A 25,884-nucleotide genomic window follows, 5' to 3' on the forward strand; every position below is an offset into this window, starting at 1 on the left:
CATTTGGTTGATGAGAACTTGCCTTCTGTCTGCACCTAGACTGTGAGCTCCCAAGGCAGGAGCCCTGCCTTCCCTTCCACCTCCTCCCCAGTGTGCCCTTTCGTGCAGGGCAGGGCCAGAGAACCCTGGAAGTGCCCGTGGAAACGAACGTGCTAAGGGCTGCACCAGGCAACACTCCACAGCACGCTCTGTAGGGTGAGGAAGGGCAGGGTCTGAGCTGACCTTGAGCTTCTCGATGGTGTCACTTAGGGACTTGAGCTGAGCCACCTGCTCCAGGAGCTGGGCCGATGGGCTCTTGGCAGCTGTGGGGAGGGAAGGCTGGTGAGGCCCACCAAGGCTAAGGCAGGCAGCTGCACAGGATTAAGGGTCAGGAGTACAGGTTCCGGGCCCCCTTCTGGAGGAGGCACTTAAGAGAGTGGGTGAATCCAGCAAACTCAACCCTGAAGCCAAAGAACACTGGAGACAGGGCTTCTACGGTGTGGGGACTATACAGGCAGGGGCTAAAGCCTGAAGCAGGCAGAGGGGTGGGGTGTGTTACTCATCTCAGAAGCTGCTGGGTCCCTACCGGGGCTGGTGCGGGTGATGTCTACCACGTGGGTGTGCGTGCTCAGCTGATTCACTGTCTCCAGCAGCTGGCTGGTCTTACGATAGAGTGCTCCAGCTGCTATATCACCGCCAGGGCCTTCGTGAGGTGGGAGGGACACCTTTGCCACATGCAAAGGGGGTAGGGCTGCCAAGGCTGCCTTCATCTGGGCTCCCTGTTAGGGAAGAAAGAGGGTTGGTGACAGAAGTGATAGAAGACCGCTGCCATCTGTCACCAACAGGCAGGTATGCTTTGCCTACCCCACCTTCTCCAAGGCTCCCTCACCTTGAGGACGCTGTTCTCATGCTGGAGCTGGGAGATGTGCAGCCTCATGGCAGAGATTTGCTGAAGCAGCAGTGGTGAGTCCTTCACCAGGCCTGGGCCTGCCACGGAGCCCGGAGCCTGCCCAGGGGCTCCTGCTGTGGGAGCCACAACCACTGTCATTGGCCCAGTGGAGAGGGTCAAAGGTGGGCCCCACCACTGTTCCTCCCCTCTCCTCAGCTTCCCCTCCAATACTGTCCTGGTCACTCCCCCACCCCGAGTCCCAGCAGCCCTAGCAACCCCAGCCAGGGTGAGTCTCTACCTCGCTGCTGTTCTTCTGTGCTCGGGAGAGCCCACGGGAAAGCAGGGAGAGAGCAGAGAGGAGTTAGGTGACTAGAGGGCAAGGGGAACACAGCAGAGGGACCCTGGACACCATCCACAGGAAATCCCTCTCCTGATTATCACACCACCTTCTCTAGCCAGACCCTTCCTCTGCCCCACCTTTAGCGGAGAACAGATCCAGGTAAAAGACAGGAAAAGAGGAGTGAGGCCAGGAGACAGGGAGAAGTGTGGAGAGGAGCAGGAGCCAGGTGTGTACCCTGGAGGAAGCTTGTGGCCTGAGACTGCTCCTGCCTCCCTGCCTCAGACTCCATCTCCAAGAAGGGCACAGACAGCTCCCAGGGGCCCCAGTCTGCCTGCACCCCTAGCGCTCACCACCACCAAAGTTTAAGCTGAGGCTGCAGATGCATTCCCTTGCCCTGAGGTTTCCCACTGCTCGGAGGCCAAAGGCCTCCTTTTGGTGGGAATTTCCATGCACACGGAACCAGTGTTTGTTTAGAGCCTGTGCTGAGACAATACAATGTGGTAATTCTGGACACTCCCCTGAGGAACACAGAGCTGTCTGTACCACAGCAGTCTAAAGCCAAGAAAGTACTTGGTCACCTCCTGAGATCAGAGGCACTGGTGACCGGAGCTTTAATGAGACCAAGAGCCCAAGTGAGACCAGCTGACCAGATCCAGGAGCAGCAGGGGCAGTCTAGAAACCTTGAGGGTTTGGTTTCACTCCAGGGCAAGGAGTTTGTCTTTTGGAAGTGGGAAGGGTAAGTAAGAAACAGAAGAGAACAGAAAACAAACTAAGGGTAGATGAGAACCAAGTAGGCAGTGGCCACCTCCATGGTCAAGAAATCGGGCCCTACAGCCAGAAAAGCTTCAGGTAATGAATCCTGACCACACTGGGCCCAGGCAGAGGTCAGAGCATAAGCCCCAGATGAAACTGGGAGAATTCGGCATAGAGAAGGTCAGGGTTCCTGAGCCCATAACCTAAAGCCCAGACTGAACAAAGCTGTTCTCCTCCAAAGACCAGGTATTACAATGTAGGGACAGCAAGTACCCGACAGCTTAGGAGAAGCCATTGAATTCCATGGGGAAAACGCAGAGGCCACGCAGGGGAGCAATCAAGAGCTGGCAGGCAAGGTGAATGCCCCAGCAGAAGGAGCCCAGCTATTGAGCCTCTGGGATATCTAACTAGGGTCTCACTTGGTCATTATTCTGAGCTTCCTGACAACCTGGTAAGCCCCTGCCAGGGTCAGAGGTAAGAGGAAGACACAGTGAAAGCTGGCACACACTGAAACAGAGCAACCACATTCCCGGCTGAACAGCCGGGGAACAGGGAGGAGGGGGCAGAAGTCAAACTGAAGCCGTGGACAGGAGGGCCATTCACTCTCCTCTGGGCCGGTTCTGCCTGTCCCTTTGTACTCACCACCAGCGATGCCAGAAACGAGGGTAGCTATGCCTGAGGGAGGGGGCCCCCGGAGCCCCTCGATGGTGCGCTTGGACTGGCTGTTCAGTCGCAGCTTTAGCTCCGCCTTCTCTGCTTCCAGCTGGTCGATGTCAGCCTGGAGAGCATCCATCGTCTCCTCAAATTCTCTGTGAAGAGATACTGGGTTTGCTCAGTGTCCCCTCCTCAAAGTCCCACCCTTACTTTTCAGAGGCCAGTCCAGAGAGGTCCATGCAGCAGCCCTGCTGGGGAGGAGGCTAGGGCTACGCTGGCTCAAATGAGGACGACACAAAGGGGTTGACAGTGGGGGAGGACAATGGAATCTGCTCCCCTGTGGGAGGGCCTGGGTTAGGAGGCAGAGAGCCTCCAGCTGCAGGAAGGGTTGGGTAGTCTGGCCCCGAGAAAGGTGCCTGACTTCTCCTTCTTCCGCAGCAGCGCCTGGGTCTCCTCTAGCCGAGTCTGGACTCTGTCGATCCGCTCGTCCGCATCTTTGGCAGCACTGTCCAGCTTCTTCTCCAGGAGGCTGAGCCGTACATTGGCCTCACTCAGTTCTTCTCCCTGGTTGAAGACAGTCAGCTTCTAGCTCCCTCACATCCTCTCACGGCCCAGGGGATTGGAGCTCCCTGAGAGCTCCCCCACAGCTCCTATAACCACAGGCCCCACCTCTCCTCTCACTCCCTGACCCAATCTCAGTCCCACTTCCCACACTCATTGCTGCCTGTACCCCCAGATCCTGGGTCTACCCTCCCCTCACCTTGATCTTGAGTGACTTCTTCAGCTCCTTGATAACCGTCTCTCGATCTTCAAGCTTCAAGCCCAGGCCTTCAGCATCCGTGATCTCGGCACGAAGGGCAGCGGCCCGCAGCTCAACCGGGGGAGGCTAAGTGTTGGGGTGGGGGCAGAGGGCGAGGTTGGGGAGAGAAGATCACCAAAGTGCTCCTTTCCAGGGAGATCTGGTCGTTGGGAAAATCTTTTTCTTGCCTCCTAGGCAGGACAGTGCTATCCGGATCCTCCCTTCCTACCTCCCAGCCCTCCCACAACCAGCAGCAGCTCTGCTCCCAGGGCTTCCCACCACCTTGCTGGGGGGCCGCTCGGCGTCGTACTCCCCCTCCTGCATGGCTGTGGCCAGCTTGTTCATTGTGCTGATGAGGACGCTGCACGACTGGCGCAGACACTCATAGGGGGTGCTAGAGGAGCTCCCGTAGATCTGCAGAACCAAGAGCCATCATGAAAGCCCCCACCAGCCACCTGCCTCCCCCCGCTTCTGCGCAGCCATCCAGGCCCACCTGCTCATTTGCTTTGAAAGCCAGCTCCTCCAGGGTAGCTACAGGCAGCCCCTCGTTCTCTGCCAGCGGGGCAATGAGCTGGGCGGCAGCAGCTGCCACCTCCTGCAGCACGGCCACCACCCACGTCAGGTGTTTCCTGCAGTCTAGGAGTGTGTCAGATACCTGTGCAACAGGCCAGAGTCAGGAGGCCACCCTGGGGCCAGTGCCACAGCTCCCAGTTACCCCCAAACTATTCTCACCCCCTGACCAGGTCCTCATGTGCTAGGCCCCTCCTGGTTCTACCCTGCTTCCCTCCCTTTCCCGCTCGCAGCCCTAAACCTGTGCTCCAAAGGCCACAGCAGCTGGAATCCCAGGAGCATCCGTCCCTGGCATCCGCCTCCGGATCTTCTTACAGAACTGGCGGGTGTCGCTGCACGATGTTTCCAGGTCCCGGAGCAGGAGGGCGATATCTGAAGCCTCCTGCCCACTCTGCTCAGAGAAGAGGAAATGGAGGGGGAGCCAAGTCAGCATTAAGGCTGGGGTGACAGGCTGGGGACTAGGCAAGGGACATTCACACAGATCTAGATGTGCTCTCACTTGCAGAAAGGCACGCAGCCGTCCCACCTCCACGCTCATGCAGTCCAGGGCACTCTGGGTGAACTGTCAGGACAGAAGCATGTGCTCATCAGCCCCCATCACAAGCCCCTCTTCGTCTCTAAGAAGTCCCCACCCTCTGCTGACCCTATACACAGTGGTTCTTTGGCTTCCCTGATGTGGTCTTGGTGGGCCTGCCCTGGGCTTGTGTGATACTCCTTTGGGGCCTGATGTCTATAGGGGGCTCAACCATTGGCCCAGACACTTCACCTTAATGTGGTCGGCCAGCTGCATGGTACAGTCCTCAGGCTGTTCGGCAAGGTGGATGCTATACAGATGCTGAGGAGGATGACAAAGAAACAGCCTTTAGGTCCTGGGAGGGTAGACAGCTCTTCCCAAACTACAGCTTCAGCCCAGTCAGCACGGGACTCCAGAGGTACAAGGGAATGTGAGGCCCCCGAGCAGCTGTGTCATGAGGCAAGTCCATCTAAGAACACACCAGGCCCCAAGCCACCAGTATGGGGCACAATCTTGGGTGCACTGGCACTAGCCCCCATCAGGAGCTCCCTCTGGCCCCTGCCTGAATTCCCGCCCCAGACCTGGTAGTACTTGATGGCCTTGGTGAGAGGCTCCACGTTAACTGTCTCGTCCAGCTGATCCTTGTGCAGCAGCTCAATGAGGAAATCCAAGGAGCGCTCATGGGCACTCATCTCAGGGTACAGGCTACCCACCTTCTTATACACATCCACACCACACTGAGAGAGGGCACTGGAGGCAGAGAAGGACTCTGTAAGGCTGCGGTCAGCCTAGGCCCAGAGCCCGCCAAAAGAAAAATCCAAACAACAACAAAAAAAACCAAACTCATTGCCGTCGAGTCAATTCCGACTCATAGCGATTCTATAAGACAGAGTAGAACTGCTCCATAGAGTTTCCAAGGGGCGCCTGGTGGATTCTAACTGCTGACCTTTTGGTTGGCAGCTGTAGCGCTTAACCATTCTGCCACCAGTGTTTCCAGGGCCTGCCAGGCAATTTCAATGCCAGCCAGTCTAAGACCCACGGCCCTGGCATAGGGGTTGGGCATCACTCACTGCTCGTAGCGGTGTAGTGTGGCCTGCAGCAGGCTCAGCGAGTACACCAGCCCAGCAGCAAAACTGAGCTGTTCCCCCGCAGCTCCTCGCAGCCCGGGCCGCTCTGAACAGTTTTCACTTAGTTCAAACTTCTCCTGGGCCTGTTTCCGGATCAACTCGGCCTGTGAGAAGAAGCACCAGGGACCTGGGACTCAGAGCAGAGGCATGGGGAACAAAGACTCGGAAATACAGGACATAGAGCCTAACAACAGGGCATAGCGTGGACACGTGGGAGAAAGACAGAAACAGCTCTTGGATGGGAAGGGGGTCTCACGTGGGGAAAGGGTAATGGTATGATTATGATGACTGTGAGGATTTAGGACGTGGGAATGAAAGGGCGCTGTGAGCAGCTGTTCCTACTTTCTCCTCCATGGAGAATGCTAGCCTGTCAGTCGTTCCCCCCGGTAACTCCTAGCCACCTTCTGGGTCTCAGCTCAAATATTATTTCTGAAGTGACCCTCCCTCCCAATCTAAGTTAGATCCCCAACTGTGCCCCCTCAAAGAAGCTGCCTCTCTTTCATGACACGCAATTTGTTATACAAATGAAATTCACCGGTGGCGGTGGCTTCGTTGGCTGTGTTCCTCCACTACGTCCTAAACTCTCTGCAGGCAGGGAGCACTGAACTGCTGCCTTCTATCAGCGTCCTCAATGCCTGGTTGGTGGCTTCGCTGGCTGTGTTCCTCTACTACGTCCTAAACTCTCTGCAGGCAGGGAACACTGAACTGCTGCCTTCTATCAGCGTCCTCAATGCCTGGCTCACAATGAGCTCAGCAGACTCCTCCTGAACTTGTAACTATTTGGCCATACCTTGCAAATGAGACGGGGCATGAGCAGCAGCACCAGGACACAGTCATGGTCCCCACCTGGCCGAAGGAAGCTGTCGGGCATGAAGGCTGTCAGCAGGGACATGTGCCGGTTGGCCTGGGCCACCTCCATCTGCCTCAACTCCATCTCAATTGCCTGTGAGGTGGAGAGGGAGCAGGGCTCTCAGCCAGGGTGGAGAAAGCCCTAGAACCACCAGACTTTGCTCCACCAGGTCCCTTGCTTCCGGGACAAGGCCAGGCAGGAGTCTTCCAAACCACTACATAAAGTGCCTCCTCCCTGAGAAATCTGAAGCCCAGAACCCCACACCTGGCCAGCTCCCCAGCACACCCCACTCGGGCCCAGCCACTCTCCCAACCTTAGCATGGGCCTTAGTCTCAGCAAACTTGATTTTGAAGTCAAAAGTCTCTGGAGGTGGCTGCTGCTGCCTTTCCACAGATGCTTCCTGCTGGTTTGTCAGCTCCCGATTCACATCCTGGGAGCAGAGACGAGCAGTGAGGCACAGCTGGGTCACAAAGGAGCCCTGGCATGATCGTGGCTGGACGCACAGGGTGGGCAAGCACCTGTAGGTGGGCAGTCAGCTGGCGGTATTTCTTGATGGTTTGCTGGTAGTCTGCAACTGTCTCCTGGGCTGCCTCCACGCGTTTCTGGGCCTCGCGCACCCGGGCACCTGCCATGTCCAGCTGCTCCCGCAGCTCCAGTTCTGTCTCACGCGCGTTCTCCTGTAGCTCATCATTCATCTCATTCATTGCTTCCTGGGCGGTCACAAGGGAATTGGAGGCAAAGGAAAGGTAGGGTCAGGGGGGCAGGTGGGTCCACTTACCACACACCCTGCTCAAATGTCAGGGGTGATATGTCAGTCCATCCCTTGGCAGGTCCCTTCCAAATACTGCCCCTTGTAATGTCGGAAATCTAGACACGCTCCATCAGCCTCTGAAGTGCTTCTCTTACCAAGTCCCCCACGGTCTCTCTCAACTCCCGCACTTTCTCTTCCAGATTCAGGTTCCGGTCTGTCAGCATCTCCACCATCTCCTCGGCTCCCAGAGCAGCATCCACCTGCATTACAGGAGGGGAGCAAGGGGAAGGGCTGCTGAAAGGTGCCCAGAAGAGGAGGCATCAAGGAGAGTCACAGGAGGGAACTGGGCAAGGGGCCAGGCTCCCCACACCTGCTCCTTGAGCTCATCAATGGTGCTCTCTGCCTGGCTCAGCTCCTCCTGTAGACGCTCTCGCTGTTGCCTCACAACTTCCAACTCTTGGTTCTTCTTTTCCATGAGTTTCTGGAGCTTCACATGCTCCTGCTTCTCTGAGGAAGAAAGATCCCGCATCCTGTGGGGAAGTAGCAGAGAGATGGCTAAGGGCATGTGTCAGACTCATTGGGTGATGGTGGTGCCCTAACACATTTGGAGACAAGGAGAGGGAGCTCCAGAGCCAAGCAGTGGAGCAGGGCCCTACCTCACCAGGGCATCCTTTAGGCGGGCATTCTGCTCCTCGAGCTGCTTGAGCTGGTAACTGGACGCAGCCCCATCTGAGCCTGAGGAAGACCATTAATACTTTCAGACATGGTCCTGACCCCACCACGTGCCCTCAGTGGCTCCTGGCCCCTTACCCTTCTCTTCAATCTCAGCCTTGAGGATCTCTAAGTCAGTGGTGAGCTCGTCCACCCGCTCCTTCAGTGCCTCCACCTCCTGCTGCAAGGATTCAGCCCGCTCTTCAGCCATCTCCTTGTCCAGAGTGGCCATCTCGATGGCATCGGCAGTGTCAGCCATCTCCTCCATGTAGCGCTCCTTTGCCTCCAGCGCCTCCTTGGCTTCCTGAGGATGGGATGAAGGTCAGTGGGGGTACGCCCAGAGATGCCCCATGCCGCCCTTTCTCACTGATGTTCCAGGCTCCAGCTCCAGTCTAGTTTCTGGTACACTACTGTGGGTCCCTTAGCCTCACCAATCGCCCCACTTCATCCCGAGCCCCACCTTCCGCGCCTCCTTGAGGCGCCGCTGCAGGTCCGCCTGCTGCTCCTGCATTTTGCTCTTCCATTCCTGCACCTGCTCCAACTGGATCTTGTGTTTCTCCAGCTCTTTCAGCTTTGCCTTGTCTTCTGCCCGTTTCAGACGTAGGGTCTCCAGCTTCTCCTCCAGATCCCGCACCTGGGCTCGCAGCCCCTCCTCCTCCTGTGAAGGAGAGGTCCCTCTGTCTGTGCACAGCCTAGCCCTCCTCCCCACCAAGGCTGAGCTGTAGCAGAGAGGACAGGAATGTGGGCAAATGCCGCCCCAGTCCCAGGGCCAGAAGCAAGTGGCATACAAACATGTGAGAGGAAACTACGGCACAGAAGAAGACAGCGTGGAAAAAGGGCAGAAAAGGAGAGGGAAGCTCACTTGGTGGCAGGACACCCACAGCTATGTCCCCATCCTTCCGGGTCCACATTCTGGGTCTCCCCCAAGCCCAGAAAATTTCCAAGACGCCGCCAGGGATCATAGGCCCCTTTGTGTCTCAGTTGTCCCTTACCCCCAATCCCAATCCTTACCTTGGAGGGGGACAGAAGTGGGGGGGCTGCTCCAGGGGAGGTGAGGACCGGCGTGGGGATGATGGGTGCTGCCAGCGGAGTCTGAGCTGGGGTGCTGGGCTCGCTGCTGCTCAGCTCACCTGCAGATGCTGAGCCAGAGGGGCCCAGGGAGCTACTGGCCCCAGCCACCCCAGTGCTGGCTGGGCGAGTGGGCTAGTCAGAGAAGGAGGAGCAGACCAGAAAGTGTACAGGGATGGGGGTGGTGAAAGGGGGGAAACATAAGAATATGGCAAGGGAAGAAAACAGAGAAGGGTAAAGGCAGAAAGAGTATCAAAGCACAGAGAAGAGAGACACAGTGAAGGGAAGGGGAAAAACGACAGTCAGTGAGATAGTGACAAAAGACGGGGGGTGGGGAGGGAGGAGAGGGAGGCAGAGGAGAGAGGGAGGAAGGGTGGGGGGAAGACATAGATTATAAGACTCTCCTCTTGGCACTGACCCCACATTTCTCCCAGCTCTGGCACTACCCCCTTAGAGTGGCATCAGTCCCTTACTTCCCAAAACTCCCCTCCCTGACCCACTTGTGATCACTGTAGCAATTTCCTAATACTCCCTGTCCCATCTTGCTGTGGGCCTGTGCCCGCCTCCCCCAGAGGGAAAAAGTGCCTCAGTGTCATTCCCAGAGAGAAAGAATACAGTGGGGTTTGTTCTCCGGCTGTCACGTTCCCAGACAAGGCTGGGCTAAAAGCGACTATGGGGTGTGGTCAAGCTTCTACCCCTGCTAGGCCCTTCCCTACTCTTTGGGAGTCAAGTTTAATCTCCCTCACGCGGTCCATTTCAGGAGACCCCATAGGTAAAAAGGCCAGGGTGACAGCTGTATCCCTCCTTCCCTAGCCCTCCACTTTGGAAGTTCCTCCCTCCTTCCCTTCCAAGGCTCAGAGCTCCTCTTTCCCCATCACCAAATAGATGGCCATCAGAAGTGCTGCCTGCAAGGTCAGTACGGCCAACCCTTCTGTCATCTCCTTTCCCCAAAACAAAGGGGCTCTCATCAGGCAAAGCACTCCAGGGGTTCTAGCTGCTAGACCCCTATGGGGCTGGGGTGGGTGGCAGACAGGCCTGCCCAGTGCTCTCTCTGGCAATGCTGAGCCCTGCAACTCTCTCGGGGGTGACGCCCAGATACCATGCACTATCCACAGACACCCCCTCTACCCCAAGTCTTACACAGACACACCTAACTTTTCATCCCCCAACATTTACACTGCCAGGTTCTTCTTCATTTCTCTTCCAGTCCCTCCCACAAAACTGATCAAAATTCCCTTTTTCAAGAAAGCCTACCTTGGTTAATCACAACCCCTCTCAGCTCTCTTTTGTCCTCAAGCTACTGGCTCAGACAGCCTCCTAAGGGCCTGCAGTCATTTTCCCAGGAGAGGCCTGTGCTGGGCTCCAGTGCCCCCGCCCCCAAAGAGAACCCAGGAGTCACAGTGGCCAACTCTGACTTGCTCATGCACACACACACACACACACACACACACACACACACACACACGCTGAAATGCACATGTACGCTCAGCAGTGGCTTGCACAGAGGCCTGTTTTTTCTCACCTTGGGCCGCCGAGTTGTGGTCTGCACAGGCAACAGGAGCCAGAGGAGGAGAGGTAGTCGGAAAAAAGTGTAATGGCAGAAAGACAGACAGCAAAAGGGACAGCAATGAGAGCAGAAGTAACAACAGAAATGGGGCTGCGGTTACGCGTCCCTCCCACCATTCCATCACCTTCTCCCTCCAGTGAGCCCCCTTATTCCTGTTCCAGGAACCCAGAACTCCTGTTTCCTTTGGTTCCTGCTCCCATTTTTGCCCAACCCTTCCCGGCCTCACCCCTTCTGACACTCTAGAAATCCCAGAAGGCTCTGTCTCCTAGGCCGAGCCACAGGAAACCAAAGGCAGCAGCTGGTGGAGGTCTCCAGAGACCAGTCCTTCTGAGAAAGACCTCTCATTCTCCAGCCCAGAGTCAGAGGCCCGCCCACACACCACTCCCAAGGCCTTTCCCAGTTCACCACCTTCCCTTCAAGTGCTAGACTCACCAGAGGAATCCCTAGAAACCCCACAGTAAGCAGGATAGGAGCCCAGAAGGGTAAGATCAGGCCCCAAAGGCAGAACAAGGCCATGGTCCTTCCCCTCATGTCCCCAGGACCAGACCCTGCAGCAGTCTCCATTCCCAGGCAGAGGGCTCAGGTGTCAGGACCATGAATATTGCATTAGCCAGAAGCCCAGAGCTCGGCAAAGTAACCCCACCCAGCTGCACGAAGGAGGTGGGGGTAGGCAGCAGCAGAGAGAAGCTACTGCTCTAAACCAGGTCCAGAAACCCCTCAGGTCACCTCTAGTGGTGAATGGAGGATGAACTCCAACTCCCAAATGGTGTTCCTGCTACCCAACGTCTCACTGCTTTGGCAAAGACAAGATTCAACTTGGACCCTATTTCCAAAAGACACCAAGCCCAAGGAGACCAACCCCCAATCTTCCTGCCCTAGGCTAAGCCTCGGAAGCTCGGGGTCAGACCTACTCTGGGGTTTCCTTCCCACTCTAGTCGAGTCCTGCTGATACAAACACCAGGTGGGAGATGGGGGAGGGACGCTGGAGGAACAACCAAGAGTCATTCTAGCAAAGGTCAGGAAAGGCAGGCCTGAAAGGGCCTGAGACACCTGGGCCTGCTTCCCCACGTTCCACCATAGGAAACTCTCCCTCAGCCACTCTGTGGCAGCGACTGACTGAAGCCCCAGCCTGTGAAGCCACTGGGTGCAAGGCCCGGAACACGGACTCAGACAGCCAGGGCCAAAAACAGGCAGGGCAGGGAGCAAACGCTTCTTCTGCTCAGGGCATGGGGCGCGGTGGTGACACACACCTCTCCTGGATCCCCACTCCTCCAGCCCTGCCGGCATTCCCCAGCCAGGTAGACGGATGAAGTCAATCGGCCCCCACCCCCACCCCAGCAGCCTGCTGCCACCATCGCCCTGGCAACCCGGCTGCAGGACCAGAGCAAGGAAGAGTACCTTTCGGGCTGTCGGTGCCTGTCTCATCATTGCAGAAAACCAAAGAAAGCAGGGAGAAGAAAGAGAAGGAGGCACAGAGGAGGATGGACGAACACACGGAGGAAGGACAGACGAAGGGAGGGAGGGAAAGAGATCGAACAGAGGGAAAGGCGGCGGAGACAGGAGATTAGTGCATCAAATCCCAACAATGCAGCCTCAGCTTCCCGGCCCGGCGGCTTCCCAGCCTGCAAACGACTGCGGCTCCGACGCAGAGGCCCCGCAGGTGCGCAGCGGGACAGCCCGTCTCCAGCAGGCACTGGAGGGGCGCCCGGCCCAGTTCGCCTGCTTAGGCTGATGGCAGCCTAAGTGGCCGCAGCACCAGCTCCACCTGACGTCATGCACCCACCCTCCTCTGCTCCGTGGGGGTGGAGCCACTGCTCCGCGGTCACCTAGCAACGGCCCGGCTCTGCAGGCTCCTCCTCCTCCTCATGACTGGACAAAGCCCTGCGCAGCGCCCGCCCTGCTCCTCCCTCCGGAGAATAGGTTCTGGCTCCTTCCCTCCCACCCCCACCCAAGACCTTGCTCCAAGCAACTGCGGCAGGGGCCATCCCAGAAATGGCACCCTATGGCCAGGGCATCACTGGACAGGGATACAGGGCCCCACTGCTCCATCGCTCTCTCATACTCGCACTCCCAGCCACACAACTTCATCAGCTCCACTTCTACCTGGAACACACGGATAATCCCCCTACGGTCTCACGCATTTAGTCTCATCAGGCACACATACTCAGAGCACCCCTCCAGCAACTGGCGTCAGCCCTGAGGAGCACACACAGTCATGAAGAAACCCTTGGGAACATTCTATCTGCGGAGCAAACTAATGACAGTGTTTGGCTTTTCTCCCCCACCTTCCCTGATTACAGACAGGTTAAAGCCTGTCCCTAAAGGGCTTCCAGAAAGGACTGGGCACTTTGCAAACACATCTGGGGGTCTCTTAGGCCCTCTCCCTCAAAGCTCATTCATTTGCTCCTGCAGTTCACTCCCTATTCCACAGGGGCTCAGTGATAATGCTGTGAGGACAGTGAAGAGGGAGATGCGAGAAGCCGGGGCCTTGACTGACACTTTCCACCCTGAGTAAAGAAGGTGCTGTATCCCAGCATGGGCAGCCTAGACTGGGCTTTGCCACATTTCCTCAGGCAGCTGCCAAACCCCCAGGACTTGGGCATGGTTCGGGCCCCAGGCCAGGTCAGGTCAGGCTTTGGGCATGGTTCGGGCCCCAGGCCGGGTCAGGTCTGGCTTTGGGCATGGTTCGGGCCCCAGGCCGGGTCAGGTCAGGCTTTGGGCATGGTTCGGGCCCCAGGCCGGGTCAGGTCAGGCTTTGGGCATGGTTCGGGCCCCAGGCCGGGTCAGGTCAGGCTGCAGCCTGACTCCTCCACAGACTGCAGACTGCGGTTTCATGCTTGTCTCTATTCTGGGGACTGAGGTCTGATGGGAGCCCCAACCAGGAGACAACAATAAGGGAAGAAGTTAAGTTTCCTACGACCCTAGAATGGGCCCGGCATCCTTAAGGGCATTATTTTCCTTCTTACATCCCCATTTCCACCCAGAGCCAGGACCTCAAAACAAGTACCAACATGTGGTCTCTTCCATGGCAAGACTCCAAAGCAAGGGACCATCACCAACCAGGAGTCCAAAAAATGCTGTCCTTTCCCCTCCCACTGCCCCAGTCCAGTAGCTCTCCATGCAATGCCACCGGGGACTGAGACACGCTGGCGACAAGGAATTCACAGTATCCTACATACAGCACAGTACGTACACGACAGACAGGCCCATGCAAGTCAGAGACAGCTGGGGCAGAGGCCCAGGGCAGGGTCTGGTGTGAGGAAATGGTCATGACAGTGACTGAGAGTTTAAAAGTAGGGGGGAGAGGGGGTAACACACTTGAGCCCACTCTGATGACGGCTGGTGGAGGGCTGCAAATGGTGAGAAGGGGTCCTCAGGCATGCCACCAGAGGAAGCGGGAGGTAGGGAAGGACTGATGGGGCAGAGTGGAGGTGTGCATTCATGGCAGCACCCACCCACAGGAGGACACACAAAGATTCTCAGGCTTTCCAGCTTGGGGCTGTTCTTCCTGTGCTGCTCCCTGACCTCCACCTCCTTGCCCAACCACCTCACTTTGTACTTCCCCCACCCCCAGTGTCCCTGGTCTATCCTCCCACTGTCCCCCAAGCTTAGGCTAAGTGAGAACCCACTGTCCAGTAAATACTGTATTTCAGAAAGCAGTAAAAGCTGCTATTTACAGGCTCAAATATTGGGGTCTCTGACTAGGAGCCCTGGGGGAGAGCAAATTGTCCCTACTGAGTGCTACCCAGGCTTGGACACTGTACCCCTAATGGATCTCTGAAAGCCAAAGCCACCATTTCCTCTGGCCATCCCAGCCTCAAGGTTACACGCACATGCATGCAGCAGTCCAAGGACATGCAGGACAGCTGGAGGGGGGGCTCATGGTCCCCACCCACCCAGACACAAACAGTAGACACACCACCTTCTTCGGCTTCATTCCCCGCTGCATGAGGAGTAGGAAAGGGCAGCATTAGAGAACAGAGGTCACACTGTGCTAGCTGGCCAGATCTCCTGGGTGTGGGTGTTAAGACCAATGCAGGCACGTGGAGGTAAGTGGGGGAACACTAAGCGAGATTAAGGGTCCCTCAGGGACCACCTTCCAGGATGTCCATACCCCAGCCCAGAGAAGCTGGAGAGCCTGGAGCCCCACCTCACGCCATGTGTGGAGCGGCAGAGGGAAGCTATAAAGGGCCCTCTGAGTACAACCTAAAACAGGTGGCAGAGGGCCTGGCTCCTTGCCATTCACTTGTGAACAGGAGAGCTCCTTCCCCTTCTAGCTCCTACTCTGCCCCCAGCCCCAGGGCCTCTAGATCTTGGCATCCTTGGGCACCAAAGTGTGGGAAGTTGGCAGTGCTACTGGTATCAGACGTGTCCTTCCCATCACCCCCAGTTTCAGTCCCATTTGACCCTGAACTTCTGAACCCTAACAGATTCTCCCTGCTACCATCTTTACTCTAACCCTAAAGCAGCAACTCATGTCCCAAAAAGCTTCCTTCTCAGGGGGTTGGAGAGACTGAAAAGCTAACTCCGTTCAGACTCACCTACTGCTTCTACCTGCCTAGGTCTCCCTCCTCTCTTCCTCTTCCCTCCCTTTCTGTCTTTATCACTCCCCACTCCCACCCCCAAACCACTCACCAGTTTGCTGGTCTTTGCAGCTGCATCAGTTCCCTCTGTAGAAAGAAAACAAAAACAAAGTGTGTGTTTGTATTAAAAGGCGGGGGCAGAAAACATGGCAGGGTGGGGGAGATATCAAAAGGGAATATGGTGGTCATGGAAAAATCTCAGGATCCACTGTGGCTCCATGTTATTTGAAAAAGGCATGGAGACTCCTGGAGGTAGGGAGGCAACTTCAGTGGGTGGTTGTTACCTCTTTTGAGGACCTTTGAGGCAGAAGAATCTGGTGTCTCTGGGGAAGTGGTGTCTGCTCCATCTTCAAATATCTGGATCTGAGGCCACAGAACAGACTCAATACAGCCAGATCAAGAATGGCTGTAATATAGGCCACTTCCCAATCCCCAAGCAATCCTGGAGTAGAGAGCTGCTTCCCTAAGGATGGATCTCCAATCTTCCCTACCTCCCCCTACCTTTCTGCCTCCCAACCAGAGGCTCAGTGCCCATGCCCAGGAAAAGGGGGAGCCAACACACAAGCTGCACATGCAATAGAGCATATGCACACACACACACACACACACACAGAAGCAGAGTGTGAGTACCTGGGACTGGCGCACAAAGATACCATGCCCTTCGTCACATGTGAAGTACTTCCTGCCTTGGACGGTTCCATCATTCTTGCCCTTTGCTTCATCCAGGATCACGCCTACCCATTTGCCAGTGGCGAAGAGTGTGGCTCCAACATAGGCAACAGTGCCTCGGTAGCCTTTTCCAATCACCTCCACACGGGAGCCCACTCGCAGAGGCCGGGCGCTTGCCTCTGCGCTCATCCTGCTGCCACTGGGCGTCTGAAAGGAAGACACGTGCAAGCAGACACAGTTAGGGACCTCATGTCAAGAGTGTCATCCTAATGCATCAGGAGTGTCCCAGCCAGGATCCTGGACTTAAAAAGGACCAGAAGTCATTCCCCTGAAACTCATTCTCAGAGTGAAGTGGGGCCCCAGATTCCCTTTTGAAAAATGTCAATGATGTGTTCTTCCAAGATTTCTCCAAACCACTCTGGAATCTGCCAAAAATCTTGAGAGCTCATATTTAAATTTTATAAAAAATCAGAATTCATTGATAGATCTGTGAATGTCACCACATGGCTGCTCTCTCAGGGGCACTGCCCCCAGTTAGGGGAATTAAGCTTGAGGACATAATTCAGTTTAGACCAGGCTCCCCACAACCCAGTGCTCCGACTAAGGAGCCTGAGCTGGGAAGACAGACAATTCATTGGGTGACCCTACAGAATCCTGTTTTCCTTCCCACTATCGCCTGTCTTTCCTGTACTCTACACAGCTCTCTTAAGCCTCTCTCTTTCAGAGCCATCACAACTGTGTCTCCTTCCAGACCCTCAAGTCACCAGCACTCCTGGATGCCTCATCACAGCCTATTCAACCATTCAACTCCTTCTTCCTGCCTGAGCTCTGTTCCACCAACTCTCTGCCCCCGAGCTTTGGAGATCCTTCCCCCATGCTATGCGGCTATAAGAGGTAAACAAAGGCCAGGAAAATCCGGTACCTCCGCTTTGTCCCCTACACTCTATCCAGTGGTCCAAATGGATGGCTCACAGATGGGCAAGCAAACAAGTAGACTAAGATACTGCCCTTGGGAAGTGCTCAGCTTCTGACACCTCCGAGATGACAGGACACAACATGAAATTAGGACCCAAATAGGCCCATGGTTAAGAAGAAAATCACACCTAGGCCATTTTTAGCAACAGCAGCTCCACAAACCATGGCCTCGCAGCAAACAGATGAATGAGGCATGAAGAAGTGGCCCTGTGGTCCTAAAGACCCCACAGGACTCCCTTCTGATGCCTCAACTCAGCTTCAGAAGAAGGGAGCCCTATCAGAGGCAAGGAAGAGCCAGGACACTTTCCAGCCCTGTCATTCCTAACTCCCTTCCCTAAAGAGCTCATCCAGGGAGGTGAAGATACAGCTCCCAGGGGCTCTGGGCCCCCAAATCACACCTGCGACAGCAGGGTGCCCCTCATGGACAATAAAAAGAACTGACAGTGACAGTAAGGCTGGCTCCAGACTCAGAGACCCCCACCTCACAATTCCAATAAGCCTCTCAGAACCAGGTAGACACAACAGTGGGTACAAATTCCAGCTCGGCCAGAAGAGAGAGAGCAAGTGACAAACAACAAAGAAGCTCTAAAGAAAGGCTGCACTGTAAGGCCATTTCAACCCACCACTCCATTCTAAGTCCCCAGGATTGCCCGGCCCCCATCAGCAACCACTGGCCTGAGGTCCAATTAGAGTCAAAGGCCGGGTCTAGCCAGTTCCCATTTAGGGCCCAACTCTGTCCATCCGAACCCCATCAGGGCTGTGAGGGCTCCTTAGAAACCAGGCTGTGAGCGCCCCATCCAAGCTCCAGCCCGCCTCCCCAGCCCCCATGGCGATGATGTCCACTGGTACCCAGGCCCTCTCCAGCAGCCCTCCCAGGCCCACCCCAGATCAGGGCCACTTACCCGGCTGTACATGTGCCTCTTGCTCTGGGCCATGTTGCTCACCTGGCTTCTACCCCCTCCCCCAGCTGGCCAGGGACAGAGAGAAAAGGCAGAAACCTAGGCAGGAGGGTCAGGGCTCCAGGCCGTCATGGACAGACACAGGAGCCATCAGATCCAGCCCTCCCCAGTCCATGGGCCTCACGGGGTAGCCCACCTGGGTATGGGTGGGGGCAGAGATGGGGGCTGAGGCACAAGTCCCCTTTGCTGCCAGAGGATTCCTGAACCCAGAGACACCGAATCCTGCTTGCCAGCTGAGGAGTCTCACTCTGCGCTAGTGCTGCTCTAGACTTGTCAGGGACCGTGCTAGCCTCTGGGTCCTAGTGCCCCCCTGCTTCACCTGGGCCAGACAAGAGGAGCAGGGACCAAGGGCTAGGCCCATACCACAGACCCTCGGCACTCACTCCCAGAGGACACTGTCCTAGGGCTGGGAGCACAACCCTAACAGTTCCTCCTAGTCTGCACCCCCTCACCATCCCTGCTCCCCCACCCCCAAGGATGTGAGGCCTCAGCAGGCCCACAGCATCAAGTGACACTTCAGAATGGTCAGCTGCCTAGGGCCTCCACACAGCCAAAATTAAGGGTCTCTCGCCCCCTTTCTAGTGTTTTTTCTTTCCCTCATCTCTAAAGTCTAGGCTCAGGGTTCAAAGCCATTTTGCGAGGGTGTAGATTTCAGTCTCACACTGGACCTGAGGAGCCAGGTCCTACCTAGCAACCAGCAAGGGGAGGGGTAGTAACGGAGCAATTTCCTGCACACAGCAAAGCAAGTCAAGTACCCCAGACCCCCATGCTGGCAAAGCTCGCCACAGTCACTCTTCCTCCTCTCTGGTTGTTCCAAGGGGTCAGGCTCTGAACCTCAAGAGTACTGAGTTCAAATGGATGAATAAGGGCAGGGGGCAAAAGCAGAGAGCTCCACTTTCCCCTTGCAGACAAGGCCCAGCCCACCTCAGCACCTGCCCCTTGTAACCTTGGCCTTGCCTCCTAGTGTCTCAGACCCTAGGGCTCTCTTTAACAGAAACAATGAGATAACTTGTTTTTTGTATTTTTGCATTTCATAAAATTTCTTCAATAACCATGTGTTACTTTTGTAATTAAACTTTTTTAATATAGAAAAACTATGCATTCTAGGGAGAGGTCTCCTCTTCATTCACTTACCCACGTATCATTTATTTATGCATCAGGGGCTAGGAACTGACAGACCAGGGTCCAGGAACTGACAGACCAGGGTCCTGGCCTAAGTTGGCAACAAGGTTGGCCTGGAGTCTGACATATGGCCCCACTGGGCGCAGTCTGGATCCAGAGCCCCAGGTCCAGGAATACCTGTCTTTTCTGCACTGGGCTTCACCAGCAGAACAGCGACTTCCCAGTCTAGCCCCTATCTAAGGCAGGCCAACTACTCCAATATAGCCAACAGCCAGATATTTGGGCCCAAAACACCTCTCCACATGCTCGATCCTGGCCAGACCCCTAGGAAACTGTCTCTCTCCTCTTCTGCAAAAACTCCATGCTGCCCCCTCCCTTCCTTATTCACCATCACACAGAAGGGCAGGGCCATAATTCCAAACCTTTAGCCCCAGTCTGATGGGCAAGCCCCTTGTGGAGTGGGCCTCACAGCTTCACAGCACTTTATAGTCTAGAGGGCACCTTAAAAAACACCATCTTATAGTGCATGATTAAGGGTGTCAGCTCTGGAGTCAGGCTGCTTATGTTCATTCTTGGCTTCACCACTTGCTGGCTACATCAACTTGGTCTAGTTACAGAACATCTCTGTGCCGCAGTTTCCTCAGCTGTCAATTGCGAGCAATCTAAGAAGGTATCTCAGAGAGCTGTTACGAGGATTAACTGAGATAATCCATTTAAAACACTTAGGATAGTGCCTTGTATTTAGTTAAGTGCTCAATAAAAGTTAGGTTAATAGCAACACTAAGAAGCCCTGGTAACACAGTGGTTTAGTGCCTAGCTGCTAACCAAAGTTTGGTGGTTCGAACCCACCAGCCACTCTGCAGTTTACAGTTTGCTTCTGTAAAGATTACAGCCTTGGAAACCCTTTGGAGCAGTTCTACTCTGTCCTATAAGGTCGCTATGAGTCAGAATTGACTCGACACCAACTGGTTTGGAATAGCAACATTACTGTCACCCTCATCACATGTGGACATATGATAATGCTGACGAGGAAACCGACGCTGATAGAACTGCACAACTTCCCTGAAGTTGCACAGAAGGTAAGGAGGGGGGCCGAACCTGGAAGCGAAGCCTGCCCTGGAGCCCTCTGCGCTTTCTACCCTCCCTCACTGTTACCACACATGCCACCACACTTCCATGGCCATGCTCTGCCTCTAGACAACACCATCCTCAAAGATTCAAAAGAGCTCAGAACTGAGAACAGTCTCACAGCTCACTGACTACAGAGACCAGGTAGATACAGTCACAGGTATATACAGTCTTAGAGGCTGTTTCCTTTCCTATAAAATGGGAATAATATTTGCCATCTCTACATTAGTGTTATGAGGCTGAAGTAAGATAAAGCACATATAAGTGCTTCGTAAAAAGTATAGAAGCTGTAGAAGTGCAAAGGAAAATTGCCTGAGGTGGTGGTGTTGTTAGGTGCCGTCAAGTCAGTTCTGACTCATAGCAACCCTATGTACTACAGAACGAAACACTGCCCAGTCCTGCACCATTCTCACTGTTGCTATGTTTAAGCCCATTGTTGCAGCCACTGTGTCAATTCATCTCGTCAAGGGTCTTCTCTTTTTTACTGACCTACCTTACCAAGCATCATGTCCTTCTCCAGGGACTGGTCTCTCCTGATAACATGCCCAAAGTATGTGAGACAAAGTCTCGCCATCCTTGCTTCCAAGGGGCACTCTGGCTATATTTCTTCCAAGACAGATTTGTTCGTTCTTTTGGCAGTCCCTGGTATGTTCAATATGCTTCACCAACACCATAATTCAAAGGCATCAAGATGTTATGTAAGTCTTAAAATATCTAGACAATAAATAAGAAGTTATAGACAGGAAAAAGGTAAGCTAGAAAGAAAAGGAGTATCTGATGGTGTTCTCAATTACAGGTTGTTTTTTGGGTATGTGGAGAGGAAAAACCCAAGAAACACTGTAACTTGTGAACACTATATGACTAGAGACAGAAATAACTTTCCTTGACTAGGGAATATTAAAGAAGCCTTATTTGGCTGAAGTAAAGAATTCTAGATGAGTTCTTCTACCAAACTATACGCCTCCGAAGCCAGAACCCATGATTTTTCCTCTTTATGATCCCACGGCACTTAGCTCCTGGAGTCAAATATTTATTGAATAAATAAACATTCATCTTGAGATGTACTAGAATGCAAGTATGGACAGGCAGGAACTTTAACATCACGAGTAGATGGACTTGATCCAATAACAGGAAGCCAGTCTGGTTCCTGAGCAAGACCAGCACAGGGAAAGCTGTTTCAGGAAGATCAAACTGGTGGCATGTGCAGAATGGTGTGGAGGCAAGAGCAACTTCGCCAAGGCAGGGCTAACAGCACGAAGGCTGCTGAACAGGCAGCAGAGGGTGAGGAGGGTCTGAACCAGGGCCATGAGAGAAAGAGAGCAAGCAAAGGAATGGGGCCTCTTCAGAGATGGTACAAAAAAAAAAGCACTGAAAAGGCCCTCTGATAAGGCAGCATGCCCGCAGGTAGGATCATGGGCTCCAGGGACAGGCAGGCTTGGATACAGGTGTTGGTACCTCTATCTCATCTGTCTAACCCTGGGCAAGATATTTAACTTCCTGAGCCCCAGTTACGTCACCTGCAGAAAGGGGGACATAATGCCTACCTCATGAGGATGTTGTGAGGATTAAATAAGATTTAAGTAAAGCATAGCACAATGCCTGGCACAGATTATGTGCTCATCAAATGGTAAGTATCGCCTTCACCATTATTGAGAGGGTACAGCAATGATGACTTGCACACAGTAGGAACTCAAATGTTTCCTGGATGAATTAACAGATGACTAAACGAGCAAATATGTAAATGAGTGAATAAATAAATGACTACACTTGGAGTTTTCAAGCCTGGGGAATGGGAGAATAATGATTGAAAGTACTGACAGACTTGGAGAAAAAATGGAAAGGGAAACTGACTATGTTAGGAGAGAGAAAAAGAAGTCCTGTTTTTAGGGCCATCTCTGGGGCAAATTTAACTGTGTACGCTAACATATTTAATTCACAACCTCCTCTGAAAATGAAACTGTGACACAGAAAACATAGATTCCATTATCTCCACTTTACAGGTAATGGAATTGAGTCTCAGAAGCTAAATGACTTGCCCAGGTCTCATGGCCAGAAAATGGCAGGGGGCACATTGGACTAACGTACAGGTGGATATTCCTTCCACAGCACACCTAGGCCCCAGCCCGGGTTACATCAGACAATCCTGTGTTACTTGTTCCCTCAGTAAGGGAGGAAACAGACACTCCTTTAATGATACTTTAATGAAACAAATTTTAATGAGATTAAATACTGCCAAAATGTCTAGAAAAATGGGAATGGGGGAGTGGAGAATCCGTGTCTAGTAAACAGGTTACCAATGGTCTTGGAGAAAATTCCAGACAATGACAAGGAAATGGGTAGACTGTTGGGAGTTAAGGAGGAACTGAGAAGGAACAGCACCCAGCCAGCACCTTTTCCGCCTTGCTCTGACTGGCACACAAGCATCCTTTGATCCTTCCCTTGTCTCACCCCACTGAGCCTTGATCCTGGGGTCACAACTGTCTGCTTTTCCTTATCCCTCTCCTACAGTGGCTGGTTTAGAACCCAGGCAGGCTGACAGCTGAGTCTACATGTTTGAATTAAACAGCATTAGGCACTGGGTAAAGGAGCCAAGGTGGCACATCAGTTAAGCACTCAGCTGCTAACTGAAGGGTCGACAATTCAAACCCACCCAGCAGCTCTGGGAGAAAAGACCTGTTGATCTGCTCCCAGAAAGATTACAGTCTAGGAAACCCAATGGGGCAGTTCTACTCTATCATGTGGGATTGCTATGAGTCAAAATCAACTCAATGGCACCCAACAACAGGCACTGGGAATAGGGTAGTTTGGTTGCAAAGAGATGAAAAGAAATACAAACACAGTTTAAATTAGAGGGTATGGCAAGATCCAGGTTTTCTTAACACTAAGGCAAGGTTGCACATCTTTGAAAGCACTAGTAGGAAAGGGACAAGTTTGGAAGTTAAGCCCCTCGGGAGTCAGGAAAGGAGAGTCTGCTTACTGAGTGCAGAATGGGAACTGGGAGGTTAGAAGGCTATCCAGCTGGAAGGCTTCCTATGGGCTCCACACACCCACAGGAATCCAGACAGAAAACATACCAGAGCCTTTTGTTCCTAGGTCCTACTACTGCACCTGCCTTACAAATCCCATACAGATAGGACCTAGACCCTAAATGGATGTCTTCCACATCGTCAGCATCTCATCATTCCCAGAAATGTCTGCAGCCCACTCCCAGTCTGAACACAATCTAAGGCTCTCTTTGACAGAGACAGTGAGCATGCCCCTGTCCCTGAAACACCCAGTGACTTCCAGGCCTACCCACAAAGGGCCCAGAACTCTAAAAGCCAGGAAGGGAAGGTGCATAGTATGTCTCCCATACCCTCCCCCTCCATAAAAGCACTTTTGCAGGGAGTCAATAAGCACGCAGCCCTGTGCTCAAGAACTGCGCCCCTCTCAGTGCTGTCAGGAGTCCCACTTAACAGCCTGCTGGAAGTTCTGCTGGTTCCTACCCTTGAATCTATCAGCAAACGCTGGCACTAGGACCCTGCAGACAGAGAACCCCGAGTCTGCGCTCTAAAGAGAAGGATGCACCATTTCACAACTTCAGCAAAAGCCAAAGCAGCCAACAAAGCCACAGCCACAGCCACCTCGGCTCTGCTGGCTCTGCCTTTTGGGCAGCTCACCAGCCACTTCCCAGAAGCACAGCATTCTGTCTTTTCTTAAACACACGTCATCATCTGATCATAATGGAAATCAATCTCCTTAAGCCACCACGCAAAGGCGTATCCATGGCAACCTCCAGAGGAAGGACACAGAGATGATGCTCCAGTGGCTGCAGCAGGAAAAGGTAAGTCCGTTTCCCTTCCATCCACTCCATCCCATCACTCTCCCCTTTCACTAAAATCAGGCATTTTACCTATCACACCAACCGGGACAACACAAAAGATGAGTGTTAATAGCAATTATGATTATGTTACATAAGGTCTGCCTAGTCTCATAATCGAGTAGCAGAAAAAAACTCTCTCTTCCCAGGGGGTGGGGATGGGAACAAGGTCTCTCGTTATTCACTGTCTCAGGCGACACAGCCTCAGCCTGCAGAACCTGACAAATCACCACTAGTCAATTGTCTTCTTAGTTAGGGTGCTGGGAGATCACTCAAGGGCTTCAGAGTCCCCTAGTAGTTGCAAAAAGCTGGTAGCAACACTGACCCCACTGCCCTGCCCACCCATGCCATTAACAGGCCCACCGACTGGCATGGTGAGACCCCCTTCTTAGCAGCCCTAGAATCCAGTCCTTTAAGGAAACTGGGAGTTGGGATTAAATTTCTGCCTCCTCTGATGCCTCTGGGGGAGGAATGGCATTCCTGGAGAGGTAAGAGATTCATCAAACGGAAGTACTACCAAGCCTAAGTAAGCCTGCATGCCTCAGTTTCCTCTTCTGTAAAACAGGGGCAGTAACACTACCTTTCTAGCGGGGTTGTTGTAAAAATCCTGTGGGGGAAAAAAGCACTTAGAATAGTGCCTACTATGAGGTGCTCAATCTACGTTAGCCGTATGAGGAGGAAGGAAAAGCCTACATGCAAGATTTCACTTCAGATGGCTACTCCACACTCTGGGAGCTTCTCTTTCGCTTTCCTCAGGATAAAACCAAAAAACCAAAGCCACTGCCATCAAGTCGATTCCGACTCATAGCAACCCTATAGGACAGAACAGAACTGCCCGCCTAGAGTTTCCAAGGAGTGCCTGGCGGTTTTGAACTGCTGACCTCTTGGTTAGCAGTTGTAGCACTTAACCACTACGCCAAGGATAAAAAAAATAGCTGTTCCAAATTCCCATGACCACTTTCACAACCCTGTCCCTGCCCATGCCCATGCCCACGCCCCCACCCCTCAGTAGATAACCTTGTGGAGAAAGAAAACCGAGCCTATTAGATAAGAATTTCTTTGCAAATTTAGATAGACCTGCATCTGCCACTGTCTCCTTCTTCCTACTTCAGAGGAGACAGTGTCCCCTTCTTCTCAAGGCCAACCCACCACCCTCCTATGAGGACCTGATTTAGCAATCACCTTTTCCTTGTGCCTTCAATTGTACCCTCTCTACTGGCTCTCACACATCATCCAATAACCACGCTCAGGCCTCTTCTGTCCTAGTCCCTGTACCCCCTCCCCAAGCTGCTCAAAAGCGGGTACATGTGCTTGTCTTCACTTGCTCACTTCCTAGCCACTCGGTCTTACCACTCCACTGAAGCCGCCTGCACTAAAAAAGTAAAAAAATCCTTGTGACACAATCTCGTAACTGCCCAGTCAGTCTCAGGTGGCATTTTCCAAACTCATCTTATTTGATTCCCCTGCAGCTAAGAGGGTGCTGATTCTCCTCCTGGAGTTTTCTCCTCTCCTAGTTTCCTGGATAACATCCTCCCTTACCTTGTGCACCAATCCTTCTCATCTCCTGTCCCCTGTGGTCTTCTGTAAGTACAGCTGGGGGAACTCATCTATTCCGGCAGCTTCAACCACCACCTACACCCACTGCCCCTAGGCAAGACTCCCTTCTGACCCTCAGTCCCACACCTCCATCTGTCTGCCATGTGCCACAGACACCTCAAGTTCAACATGACCCAAAACAAACTTGGTATCTTCCCCCTGAAAAATGTCCCTCTTTTCAACTGGCACCACCATCCACCCAAAACAGAAGACAGAGTCATCCCCAACAATTCCCTCTCTGTTTTCAACCGTCATTGCCCAAGAACAACAACAAAAAAAAAACATTGCCATTGGGTCGATTCTGACTCAAAGCAATCCTATAGGACAGAGTAGAACTGCCCCACAGTTTCCAAGGAGCACCTGGTGGATTCAAACTGCCAACCTTTATGGTTAGCAGTTGTAGCACTTAACCGCTACGCCA

General features: G+C 53.6%; 1 protein-coding gene across 2 annotated transcripts in view; it reads right to left on the bottom strand.

The window, feature by feature from the left end:
• DCTN1 (dynactin subunit 1) overlaps positions 1-25,884 on the bottom strand; it is a 31,813-nt gene that overhangs the window by 1,311 nt on the left and 4,618 nt on the right. For both annotated transcript variants that reach the window (XM_064268752.1, XM_064268754.1), the window contains 25 exons: positions 15,786-16,031; positions 15,440-15,518; positions 15,208-15,242; positions 8,949-9,140; positions 8,398-8,595; positions 8,037-8,241; positions 7,883-7,961; positions 7,597-7,756; positions 7,382-7,486; positions 6,994-7,185; positions 6,789-6,905; positions 6,416-6,568; positions 5,569-5,729; positions 5,080-5,248; positions 4,751-4,819; positions 4,484-4,546; positions 4,226-4,375; positions 3,908-4,069; positions 3,697-3,828; positions 3,376-3,501; positions 3,037-3,179; positions 2,604-2,770; positions 869-1,002; positions 566-758; positions 223-302 (listed from right to left, as the gene is read on the bottom strand). In XM_064268752.1, the coding sequence (XP_064124822.1) occupies positions 223-302; positions 566-758; positions 869-1,002; positions 2,604-2,770; positions 3,037-3,179; positions 3,376-3,501; positions 3,697-3,828; positions 3,908-4,069; positions 4,226-4,375; positions 4,484-4,546; positions 4,751-4,819; positions 5,080-5,248; positions 5,569-5,729; positions 6,416-6,568; positions 6,789-6,905; positions 6,994-7,185; positions 7,382-7,486; positions 7,597-7,756; positions 7,883-7,961; positions 8,037-8,241; positions 8,398-8,595; positions 8,949-9,140; positions 15,208-15,242; positions 15,440-15,518; positions 15,786-16,031 (3,510 nt within the window). The remainder of the gene's footprint in view (positions 1-222; positions 303-565; positions 759-868; positions 1,003-2,603; positions 2,771-3,036; positions 3,180-3,375; positions 3,502-3,696; positions 3,829-3,907; positions 4,070-4,225; positions 4,376-4,483; positions 4,547-4,750; positions 4,820-5,079; positions 5,249-5,568; positions 5,730-6,415; positions 6,569-6,788; positions 6,906-6,993; positions 7,186-7,381; positions 7,487-7,596; positions 7,757-7,882; positions 7,962-8,036; positions 8,242-8,397; positions 8,596-8,948; positions 9,141-15,207; positions 15,243-15,439; positions 15,519-15,785; positions 16,032-25,884) is intronic.

Source organism: Loxodonta africana, chromosome 15, assembly GCF_030014295.1.
Source record: "Loxodonta africana isolate mLoxAfr1 chromosome 15, mLoxAfr1.hap2, whole genome shotgun sequence".
In the NCBI taxonomy this organism is placed as follows: Eukaryota; Metazoa; Chordata; class Mammalia; order Proboscidea; family Elephantidae; genus Loxodonta; species Loxodonta africana.